Source organism: Scardinius erythrophthalmus (assembly GCF_964197995.2).
Source record: "Scardinius erythrophthalmus genome assembly, chromosome: 8".
Lineage (NCBI taxonomy): Eukaryota > Metazoa > Chordata > Actinopteri > Cypriniformes > Leuciscidae > Scardinius > Scardinius erythrophthalmus.
The window spans coordinates 8,390,582-8,402,971 of record NC_138228.1 but is presented as its reverse complement, the minus strand read 5'-3'; the positions used below and the strand labels follow the sequence as shown (position 1 = coordinate 8,402,971).

General features: G+C 38.7%; 1 protein-coding gene across 3 annotated transcripts in view; it reads left to right on the top strand.

The window, feature by feature from the left end:
• bcar1 (BCAR1 scaffold protein, Cas family member) overlaps nucleotides 1–12,390 on the top strand; it is a 93,721-nt gene that overhangs the window by 51,999 nt on the left and 29,332 nt on the right. For all 3 annotated transcript variants that reach the window (XM_081373060.1, XM_081373058.1, XM_081373059.1), the window contains one exon: nucleotides 8,899–9,600. In XM_081373060.1, coding sequence (XP_081229186.1) covers nucleotides 8,899–9,600 — 702 coding nt within the window. The remainder of the gene's footprint in view (nucleotides 1–8,898; nucleotides 9,601–12,390) is intronic.

Genomic DNA, 12,390 nt, shown 5'->3' with positions numbered 1-12,390 from the left:
TTGGTCGGCTTTTATTACGTATATTTCGTGACAGAACTTACCGAACATCTAAAACAATGCTGTGTGCTGGGCTAAATGCACTCGTTGTATGTGCGTAGCCTGCATATGATGGTATTTTGACCAGCTGAGAACTCGTGAAGAGTTATCAAATGTTTAAAGGAGTCAAAATAGTGTCAGGAATCCCTCCGTCACACTCAAACGAAGATCTGTGACTAGACACGGTTCTGATGCCTGTACCAAACTGTGATGGGCAACATCGCGACTATGGCGAGAAAAAACAGGTATGCTTGAGCTTTCAGTCCTTTTAAGGCTTGCATCTGGTGACGACATGTCCGGTTTTTGGTTTGTTTACGTCTTTGTTCCATGTTGCGGTCATATATCCTTCGAACCGCACCAGAGTTTATTTGGAAGTGGAACGTGGCAGCGTTCACACTTATTCAAATGAACCGCACTAACAGAGCAATCAAAATTTTAATCAAACCAAACATGCCAAGTGTGATCACACCCTAAATGTGGCATATCATAGATTTCTTTTATAGTATGGTATGGCAATTTTTTTTGTAAAGAAAAACAAACAATTACATTACAAAAGATTTCTATTTCAAATAAATGCTGTTCTTTTGTCTTGTCTGTTTTAAACTTTTTTTTAACATTCATAATAATAAGAAATGTTTTGTGAACACCAAATCAACATATTAGAATGATTTCTGAAGGATCATGTGACACTGAAGACTGGAGTAATTAGTAATGATGCTGAAAATTTGCCATCAAGGGAATAAATGGCATTTTAAAATATATTAAAATTGTATATTTTAAATTGTAATCACATTTCACAATATTACTGTTTTTACTGTATTTTAAAAAAAATAAATTGGCCTGGGTGAGCATAAGAGACGTAACAAAACATTAAAAATAAAAATCTTGCCGAACACAATTGAACAGCACACACTTAATATATATATATATAATAAAGTATTCCAAAAATGCTTGGACATATAAATCCATATTTCTCCAAATTTATGTAGTAAACTGCGACTGTATCATCTGTTATTGTCCTTTTTTTTGCTTAGGTTTGTACATCTCAAACTAAGGATTAATTATGTGCCTCCAAGCCTTTGCTCTTTTCCTCGGCAGGCCTGTTGTTAATACTCAAGTCTGGTCTTGTCTGTTGTAAACTCACCTATATAGTGAAAATAGAGCAGGCCACTGGCCCACTGTTTGTCTCTGCCATCAACCTTCTGTTATTGTCTTCTCTTCTGTTGAGATTGTATGTCCCTTTCTGCAAATAGAGCGGGATTGTGCCCCACTTACATTGTATACTTCCAGCATGATTTAATCTTTTAGAAGAGACATTCATCCAGTCCATATACATCAGATACATCCGTTTAAGAGAATCAGACCCTTTTTTATGATCTTAAAGGGATAGTTCATCTAAAAATGAAAATTCTGGGGTCATTTACTGTGGACAGAAATTGAGATGTTTATACCTAAATCATACATTTTTGTAACAGCATAAGGGTTAATAAATAATGACAAATTTACTAGTTGGTCTATTTCTTTGTGACTCTCTTTCCATGTGTGTATCTGTGTGTCATATATGACTGACACAGCTGATGTCAAACGTCCAAACACGCGTCTGGCCGTCTGAGTCACATCTCTGAATCTCAGCTCTGATGACTATCGCTACTGTCTGATACAGCGTCTGCTCCTTGTGTATATGTCTGAAAATGTGTCTACAACAGCTTACCGTTCTTAACTTCACCTGCCTTATAATTACTTCATCCAACCTGCTATTTATGCAACCAGTAAGCCCCTCAAAATAACAACCAGACCGCAAAATATCACCCAAGACTGAGACGCTATATAGATGGGAAAATTTAGAGACCTCTTACTGAGTTGTGGATATGTTCTGGCTACTCAGTTCAGATAAAATGTCTAGCTTTTGTTCTTGTTTGGTCAGGCTCAGGTGTCTTATGCGAACAAAGTGACAGAGACGGCCTTGTTTTGTCTGCAGCGCCCATCTGTTTTTAAACCAATGAAAACTTTTGATGAGGTAGGGAACGTTCCGTCCCAGAGCTCAGGAGGTGTATGTGTGATGAGAATAGACCCGAGACAGATGAGACTCTATCTTCAATTTGGTGCCAACGAAAACCATGCCGTGAGGGACAGAAGTACAGCCTGTTCAATATGTCAGACTGTACCCCAATGTCGATCAGTAAAACGTGGGAAGATTTTTAGTGTTTCAGTTCAACAATCAACGCTCAGGTGCACAGCTTACTTTTCGTTCATGATCGGGCCGTCTGCACTGATATTCAAATTCTGGCTGTTCATTTTTGTTTATAGTTAAGGTGATATTTATGTATTTTTAATATATTTAATTGTTGTCATATTATGACCGATAACTTGTGATAAAAGCAAAAAAATGTAAACTAAAATTAATCATTTTAAATGCTACAAGTGAAATTAAGCATCACAACATTACGATGTTCAGTATAAAAAAAATTATAATAATTTTGAGATTTAACAGTGTCATTATATTAAAAGATTAAATTGCATTAACATTAAAGATGAATTTTATGTGAGCGTGGACATGCGCAATAAAAGATCCAATATCTATACGTTATATACATTTTTAAAAATCTCTAATAACAGCTGACAATCCAGCGTTATTCTAGTATTATGTAAATACTATTGTAGTATATTTTGAATTAGCTTTTATTTTCATATGTTTAGTTTTCATGTCGATTTTAGTTTCAGTTTTACTAATTTTGTACTTTTGTCATTTTTTAAATATAAACCTGTATTTTTAATATAATTTTAAATATCTTACTTAAAAGAAATCTGTTTTAGTATTAGTTGTAGTACTTCTACTTCAGTTTATTCATTTCAGTAGCAGTTAGTAGCCACATTTTTTTAATTTTATGTTTAAGTTTTTCATCTAATATGTATATCTTATTTTATTTCAACTTCATTTCAATGACCAAAAATTATTTTTACTAGTTTTAGTTTTAGTTAACAATAACAACACTGTGACAACCGTTATGGATATATCATACATTTCCTAGTTTACAACAACTCATGTTCATGAGATGATGTATAGCTGTGTTGTAGAGGTGTTCGTAGACTGCCTCCGTGTCCTTGAAGCTAATGAGCTCACACACACTCACAATAACAAACAAAAAACACTACCTGCCCCCACCTTGCTAACTTTACTAGTGTTTGTCCCATGGGGTCATGCAGAGGCACCAGACAAAAGCACCCCCTCAACACACACAACAATACAAACACACACACTCATTGACCTGTCTGTACAGAGCGCGCTCCAGCAGCTGCCACATTACCTCTTGTTCAGTGGCTCTGTCTGAATGAAGCGCTCAGCCCCTTCCTTCCTTCCCTCTCTCACAGGTCCACATCCCTCTTTCCTCTCCCCTCCATCCTGTGGAATTCTCTTTCATTCAAAAGATTTCTTCCTCTTTCTCAGTCATTTTTATCCCCATTGTTAAAGGAATAGTTCTCCCAAAAATGTCATTTCTGTTATCATTTACTCACCTTCATGTCAGTCTAAGTATTGCAAAAGTCACATGGACCATTTTTATGATACTTTTATTGTGCTTTTTAGTAATTTGACACCCCCAGTCCTCATTCACTTTCATTATATTGAAAAGAGCGACTAGGAAATTCTTCAAAAATTCACTTTTGAAAGAGTGAGCAATCACTTTAACATGTGGCCTGCAAAACGCTCTCGCACTCATGACCCTTTTAAATGCAAATGGATGAACGTTTCGTCCTTTGGATGACGAGTTTCCTTTTATTCTCCATTCTCTTCCTCTGTCTCTTTCAGCCATTCTCTCTGTCTTTCTCCAGAGATAATAAAGTTTAGCATCAGTCTCTGTCTGCTCTAGCCACAGGGAAACTGTTTGACCTGGACATTTCCATGGTGATGATTGCCAGCGAGAAATGAAGCGAATCTCTCGTCTTACACTCATCTTATATAAGCATCTTTTCCTGAAACAATACTTAAATGTTGGCCAGTAACTAGCCTACAGTAGTGTGACAGTAACTGAGCTATTGTCAAAACAATAAAGCTTATCCAGTAAAAAAAGCTGCATTGTAGTGTTTTGAAATGTTATATTTTCTTTAATGTTATCTTTATATTTACAATTTACACACAGATTTATAGTTAATAGCACAAACTGCTCTCTCCTAAAATATATATTTCTTAGGAACCACTGGGAAGTTTAATCGTTTTAGTACGAGTCATAAACTCGTACTATGTTCATAAATGATTCAATGATTAATTTGAGTCATTTCATGTCATATTTTATGTGGCAAAATTGCTAAATGCTATATTTAGTCACCAGTGTTGGGGGTAATGTATTGCAAGTAATGCGAGTTACATAATCAGATTACTTTTTCAAGTAACTAAAGTTACACATTACTTTTAAATGTATAACTAAATATCGGATTTACTTCTTCAAATAAGTAATGCAAGTTACAGTACTTTGTTTTCCCATTCATTGACTGAACTTTCTTTTTCTGCATCCTATTCTTTTGTGATCCAGAATGTTTGTTTGAGCTGCGCCCTCTACTGTACAGGCGTGAATTTGCATTTCCTTTATCCTGAGGCTTATTCATTTCACTTTTGATATGAAAGGTCCTTTACATTTGTCAAAAATATAACTTTTTTTGTTATTAAATAACAAACAAGCAAGCCCAGCCCAGGTGAGAAAAAGTAACACAAAAGTACTGTAACGCATTATTTTCCATAAAAAGTAACTTAACTCAAATTAAAAAAGTAATTTGTAACACTGTTCGTCACTATGTTTTTGACTTGGTTATATAAATTAGTGTTTCTAGTCTTAACAGTAGATTTATTTAAAATGTTCTGTCTCCATGATTAAATTAAATTATAAAACGAAATTATATCTAATTATATATATTTACATAATATACTGTAGGTATTTATTGATATTTAAGAAGCCATCACTCCTTAAGTTACTACAGTGCTAATTGCTAATACAAAGACAACATTGGACAACATAGAGAGTTCAATTAAGCAATCTTTGACTCTGATGAGCAGGTTCTTTGAATTAATCAGTTAGAAAGACTGATGAAGTTTGGGCCCTTTTTTCTTCCAAAGTTTAGTTTAACTGTAGCTTAACTGCATTTAGCGATGAATAGCTCCAAGTATTTTCAAAGCGGCTTCCAATTACAGCTTGATAAATGATGATGTACACCAGAAAACACCCTTGAGGAACCAACTAATTTTCTGTTGTTGTTTAATGCACAGTACTTTAACGTTTTACTTTATAATTGATGGAGATGGAAGGTGTGATTTATCCTGGGCTGTGAAGGCACTAATAGATCCATTGATCAATAGTCAAACATCCCCATCTCTGTTATTTTCCTTCATTTATTCTCCTGCTGTTGCTTTAATGCTCATGTGCTTGTGTTCTCCTGTGAGCATTTTCAACAAAATGAGAAAACATTCACTGTCACAGAGTCATCGACTCGCCCTTACATATAAACCCCTGTGAATCACTCGCTAAACATCCAGTGTCCTGATCGACAGACAGAGAGAGAGAGAGACAGGGAGACAGGGAATTTTGGAGAAGTGGGAGAGGAACAGAAAGAGACAGACAGAGAGGCTTGGCATACTTTCTATAATGGAGGCAAAGTTCAACAGCTCATGATGTCATCAGTCCTCCAGAGTCTTTTCGCTTGGCAGGAAAATATTCTCGTGAAAAAAGAGAGGCGAATAGCCCAGAAAGCATACAGCACTCCTTTTCTACTGCAATTTGCTTCTGCTTTTTAAAGGCAGAGCAGATAAGACAGGAGAAGAAAGACAGAGACATCAAGTCACAGACAATTCTTTTCTGAAGGTTTTTTTATCCAATTGCTGCAACGTCAATCACCTAATTAATTTATTCTTTATTGTCAGCCCAATCAGGAAAAACGTAAATCTATCCCATTTGTGAAGGAGGAACTGCATCAAGCTTCAGCATTTTTGTTAGTACATATACATTTTTTTTTTAATCTATGTGCCACTATTTTTGGATAATTTCCTGATTTTCTTTGGACTTTATGGATGCAAGTCAAATGACAAGATTATTCATACCTACTTGATATATTTGTGACTAAATGATTTTAATATTAATGTGGTAAATTGTGACATTGCTTGTCAACCTGTAAACAACTAAACTCTGCCTAGCAACACCCTGCATTGTTCTTTACTGAATTTACATATTTCCTGTTAAAACAGGAAGCTTGGACATTTTAGGTTTTAGTTAGCTGGTATTATGGGGATTTTCAGTGTATTTGACTTTACGAAAATCTGCATAGTGCACCATAAGCCATCCATATATTCTAATATATTTTATTAACATACTGTAATATATTTTTGCTGTTGTATTAGAAGAGAAAACATTCTCAGACTGCTCAGCCCTGGTCAGAATGTCTCATTCCTTTACAAAGACTCCCAAAGAATGGCTTAAACTGCCTGAATGGGAAAAATGGAATTAAAGAGCTCTCTCAGCTGGTCTGAGAGCTTCTCATTATTTTGGTATTGTGTGTATGAATGGATAGAGGAGGCTGTGGAGGTATGCATGCAAGCACTTGTGCATGTACGTTCACGCATTCCTCGTCTATGCGTGCATCAGTGCTCTGTGTGTGTATGCGTGTGCCAGCACTACATGGTGACATCTCAACCAGCTGCTCGCAGGCAGTAAAGCCTCTCGGGCGTTATTGTGTCCAGCCTCGGTGTCCTCCGGCTTTAAGGGAGACACTACAGGGACTGTCCCTCACCCGGGCAGCACAGGCAGGGCATTCATCTGTCAGATATGCCCTCCGTGAGCCTCTCCTCTCTCTCCTCCAGCTCCGAGCACAGGGACGCCATTCATCAGAGCACTGCCACTCTCCACACAGACCTTTAAAACACACAGGGAGGGATTCACGCGGAATGAATTGTGCTCACTGATAGCGTCGTTTCTTTGCTGTTTGCGTTGTTTTGGCACAGAACGATGCAAACGAGACCAAACATTTTGCACTAAGCGCAATTTGTATGGCACATTTCTAGATATTGTGGGCAGTGAGGAGTTTCTGTGTGTGTATAGAGGTGCAGAATTAGCGTTATACCACAGGGATCCGAAAGGAAGATGTAACTGCAGTTTTTGGCTGCATCCCGTTTCACATCACCTACTATCCTAGATATTATGTTAAAAACAAAGTGCTCAAAATTTGTGAATCAGGTTTTCTGATGTACCGATGGCATACTCTCTGACTACATTCTCAAAAATACACTTTTACATTAACAGGGGAAGAACATGAAAGTTTGAGGTGGCAAGGTTTTTTAGGTTTTTGCTGAATAAAAGTATTATTTATAGTACATTTTTTTTTTAATTACTGACCCCAAACTATTGAACAGTAGTTTATGTACTTTAGTCTGCAACATAAGTATGCAAATTGAGAATCAAGCTGTGTGAATTGACTAGTAAGTAATGGAGAGAAGGAAAGAAAGATGCTTACCTCCTAGTAAGTTCCTACTCATGAGTCTGAAAGTCATAATTATGATGTGAAGTGATTTTTCCCGCAAAAAACATTCAGCATTTTCTTATTTCTTTCTCTCTTAAAAACTTCCATGACAAATACAGGAAGCTTTTAAGCACTAGTACAAGAAGGTGAAGACTACAGATTGTGGACTAGACCAAAAATGATACTTCACCTCCACAGAGAATTATGCTATACAAACCACCTCGTAAACCAGCTTATTGAGTTGAATTTTCGAACAAGCTTTATTGATATTGCATCAATATACCTGTACCTGCAAGGTCAACATAACTTCACAATGACAACTGCACAACAAATACTAAATTGCTTCCTCCATGATCCATGAATTGATGCCTCCAGTCCGAAGTGAGTTTCCCACTGATAATCACAACTTTGTGATGGCGTTCATGCGGAGCTCATCTCGTAAATACGATCATTCCTACATGACTCGAAGGCAGCATGTGTCCTGAGAGGGGAGGTCTGTTAGTAATCAAGCACCTGCTGGCTATCTGCTGCACTGCATCAATCACCTGTTAGCTTGAGTGCAAAACAGTGAACTCACGGTTGGAGAGCTGTAGATGGGGGTATGTGGGGGACATGGAGCGCACTGTGTTGGAAATTAGCCATTCCTTCCTGTTCTACTGCACAATGGCCCTCTGCTGAATCACTCAATAAGAGAGGGGAGGGTTACAGCAGAATAGTGGAGTGTCTTGATTGAAGCTAAACTCCCCTCTTTCTTTTTTTCGTTGAACAGTTCTAGAGGGTTTCTGCAGTAACAATGACTGATCACAATCAGCCAATCAAGCACTTTGAATTTGTTGAGAGGACAGTTATAGAGTGCTATTGGTTGACTGTGGCTTTATTAAGATGGGTGATACATGTGTCTATTGGCACAGTGCCAGGCTTAAGTGGGTTTTTGCCAGAGAAAGGGTGGGTGGGTGGGAGGGATTGACTGGTCCAGGGGGCCGAACTGCAAATATTTGTTTAACTGTCAAAGACCAGCCGCACTTGTGGGTGGCTTTGTAAAGAGAGGCCAGATGGAGTCCATGTTGTGTAAATTTGCCGGGAAGGGGTTTGAAGCAAAGAGACAAAATGTAAAAAGCAATGTAGCATTACATTATAGTCACAAGCCTTGTTTACACCTGGTAAGATCTCGGGTGATCTGATCACAAGTGGTGACTACAAACATCACTTATGTTAGAGTTTTACTGCATGTTAAAGCAGAATGTTAAAATTAATCAGCATGAATTTAGTGCTGTCCACTTGTGATCACATTGCCAAGAATGGATCCAGGTGTAATGCGTGATCATTTGTGAATATAAACTCAACCCTTTTCTCTTTCCTCTCTTGCAGAATGTGTTGGCAAAGGCCCTGTATGACAATGTGGCGGAGTCTCCGGACGAGTTGTCCTTTCGGAAGGGCGACATCATGACCGTCCTGGAGCGGGACACGCAAGGCCTGGACGGCTGGTGGCTCTGTTCGCTGCACGGCCGTCAAGGCATTGTTCCTGGCAACCGGTTGAAGATTCTTGTGGGCATGTATGATAAACAGCAACAGCAGCAGTTACAGCAGTTGTCGAGCCAACCCAGCCCAACCCAGAGCCTTCTCAACCTGCCTCAGAGTGCCTACAACAAGCTTCCCCCCTCATCCCAGTACACAGCCATGCACCCCGCCTTCACCTCCTCCAGCTCCGCCAACTCGACCAACCCAGATGGAGTCTACATGCTCCCCCCCAGCCACGGCCTGCCCGCCTCCTCCAACCTCTACCAGGTGCCCACCGGCCCCCAACCTCCACAGCCCCAACCTAAAGCCCCCGCTGTGGCACAAAAGCAAAGCCAGGCACAGTACCCTCCCACCCCGCAGGATGTCTACCAGGTGCCTCCCTCCATTAATGTTCCAGGCCAGGACATCTACCAGGTGCCACCCACTGCAGGAGGGCCGTGTCCCGGGCAGGACGTGTACCAGGTGCCACCATCTATGAACCAGACACAGGACATTTACCAGATTCCGCCATCAATAGAGAGGAGCTGGGACTCTCCCAAACCCATGGGAAAGGTAGGAAAAGATTGTCTTGTATTCACATATATGTAACACATTTTCAGACATTTACTTTCATAACAAACAGAAAACTTGAAAGAAGAAGAATTTGAATTGAATTGAATTTTATTTATTCAAAAAGATTGGTTTTGTGGAAACATGATTTTACCCCATAAACTATTCATAATAACTCAAATGTTTCCATATTGGTATTCCATATCCAATTATGAATGATTCATTGGGTCATATTATAAAAAAACATATAATACATAACTTTCTCCTCTACTGTTTCACTCTATAATACATATTTAGAAAGTAAAATAGGAACAGCATTTAATGTTGACCATATTTATACACAAGGACATGTGATGAGAGAGAGCCTGGAAAGCATACAGAAAGACTACATAGAGAAATATAGACAGAGTGGTGTTTGAGGGAGGAGAGTGTCATAAATAATGCAGAGTTTTTAACGCTGGTGACTGGGCAGTACAGAGTGAGTAAGCACTTTTTTTCGAGTGGTAACTACAGGTTGAAGCTGTGGGCAGTGACGGTCCCTTGAGAGAGTGTTGCAGGCCACTCTTAGGGCACTGAGCCATATGCCACAGCTGCAGCAGTGGCAGGGGAAATGAAGTGTAAAGATGGAAGGTTGAAGTGAGGAGAGGTTCAGCTGCAGACCTGCTCGCTGTTAGCCACCTGTCAAACTGCTCTACCTACAGCCATAAAGATAGAGAAATGACTCAGTGTCACTGGTAAATATTTCGGATTACACTATTTGGCTCTTTGTGAGTGCAATATCTACAAAGTGATTTTAAAAACCCTTATATAGTCATACATTTCAGGAACAGTCTTGGAAAAATCATGGAAATGTACCATGCACCATGGTATTTACATGGTATCTCAAAGAATACCATTCTTACCATTCCAAACTTAAGGTAAGACCATGGACATTTTTGGCATGTTTTAGTTTTTGTAAAATAGTTGGCATGGTTTTTGTTGTCGTTGGTAAAATGGTTCTGTCAGCCGGGAATTTGAAATAATATGACACTGGTGGAAAAGTAAATGAAAAACCATCCTGCCCTTGAAACTAAAAATAATAAAAGTTTAATACCTCAACAAGATGTGAATTCTTAGAAGATTTCTGATTCTTCACATTTTGTACGTGGTTTAAGCTTTAGCTCAGCTTTGAGTCGATAATTTTAGCATCGTGCTTTTATCTAACCTGAGCCATGGTTATTAAAGCTACCAGTTCCTTTACCACATTCTCTTTACACAGTCTGTCAGAAAGTAGAAGTAGTAGTCCCAGCTACTTTACAACATACTTTCCTACCTCTCATGTCATATGAGTAGTTGACAGTCAGTTGAATGTTGGTAGAGTCTGTGCTGCAAACCCAACGGCTAAAGGATCGATACTGATGGCAGTGACCCAGGAACTTACTAAACACCCTGAAAACTGCAGTGAGGGGGAAGAGATGGTGTGGATCAGAAGTCAAAGCCAGAGTGGATTCCAGTGAGGAGCGCAGTGCTTACGTTCTTCAAGATTTGGTGCTGCATTGAAGCCAAATATATTGCAGTATCACTGCTTCCAGAATATTCTGTCATTGCAGTTTTCCATCTTTTCTAGAGCAGTTGATAACACTAAAACGCTGTCACTTCACGCGATCTCACGAAGTTCCATTATAAGCAATAAAGCTGCCAACAATGCACTCTTACTTGCATTGTGTCTAAACTTTGTTAATGAGGGGTTTTGCGAGCCTGCACAACTCAGCACTGAATAAAAACTCAGGTGTTTTGAGCGGTGAGTGGATTCTGACTAACTTAAATTCCACTGATTGGCCATTGTGTTCACAAGATCAACAACTATGATTGTGATTGGCTACATTGCTCACTGCTGCAAAAACACATTTTAAATAGATACATTTGACGTTCTCTTTGGCGCTCCAGTGCCAAATCCGTTTTGCCAATATATTATTACAGTATCAACAGTATCTAGCCCCCCTGCAGAACCGGGCCTAAAAAGAGAACTAGGAACAAGGAAACTAGACCTCTATTATCATGTCCTTCCGTGATCATTCTCAGAAGCATTAGTTTCTATTTGCAATGCTTGTCTTGAGGTTTTCCTTTCGTGAGTTTTATGAGGGGAGATTTTGATGTGTTTTCTTAACGTCCTCTATTATGATTACTTGTCCTTGTGCCCACAGTCCCTCCATCACTGGCAGCTTTTCATTATGTGATAAGAGTGAGAGAGAAGAGGATGGATACACACACACACACACACACACACACACACACACACACACAGCAGAGCGCTAAAAAAACCCTTTATACTTTTGCTCTGCTTAATAAAGGAATGTATTTCAAGGCAGAAAAACTCCAGTCGGTTAATTCTCTCAAGGCTCATGTATAACTAAATAACTGGCAGAAGTGTGTGTGTGTGTGTGTGTGTGTGTGTGTGTGTGTGTGTGTGTGTGTGTGTGTGTGTGTGTGTTATGCTGGGGTAAAATAAAGTGCAAAAGAGGCTTTTCATTTTAAAGTGTGATTAAACTGTTATATTTTTGATCAAATAAATGCAGCCTTGGTGAGCATAAAAATTAATCGAAACAGTGTAAAATTCTACCTACTCCTAATCTTTAACACAGTAGTGTATATGGTAAACATTTTAGGGTATTGGGTAAACAGTAAACTGTTCAAATATTTTCAGATATTTAAGTTGTTTGAAAGAGATACTTGATTATTGATTGTGGGAGTGGATGGTCACTGTTGAACTCTTTTTCAGTGATTCCTGTTTTCTTTGTAACAGCAACTTCGCAT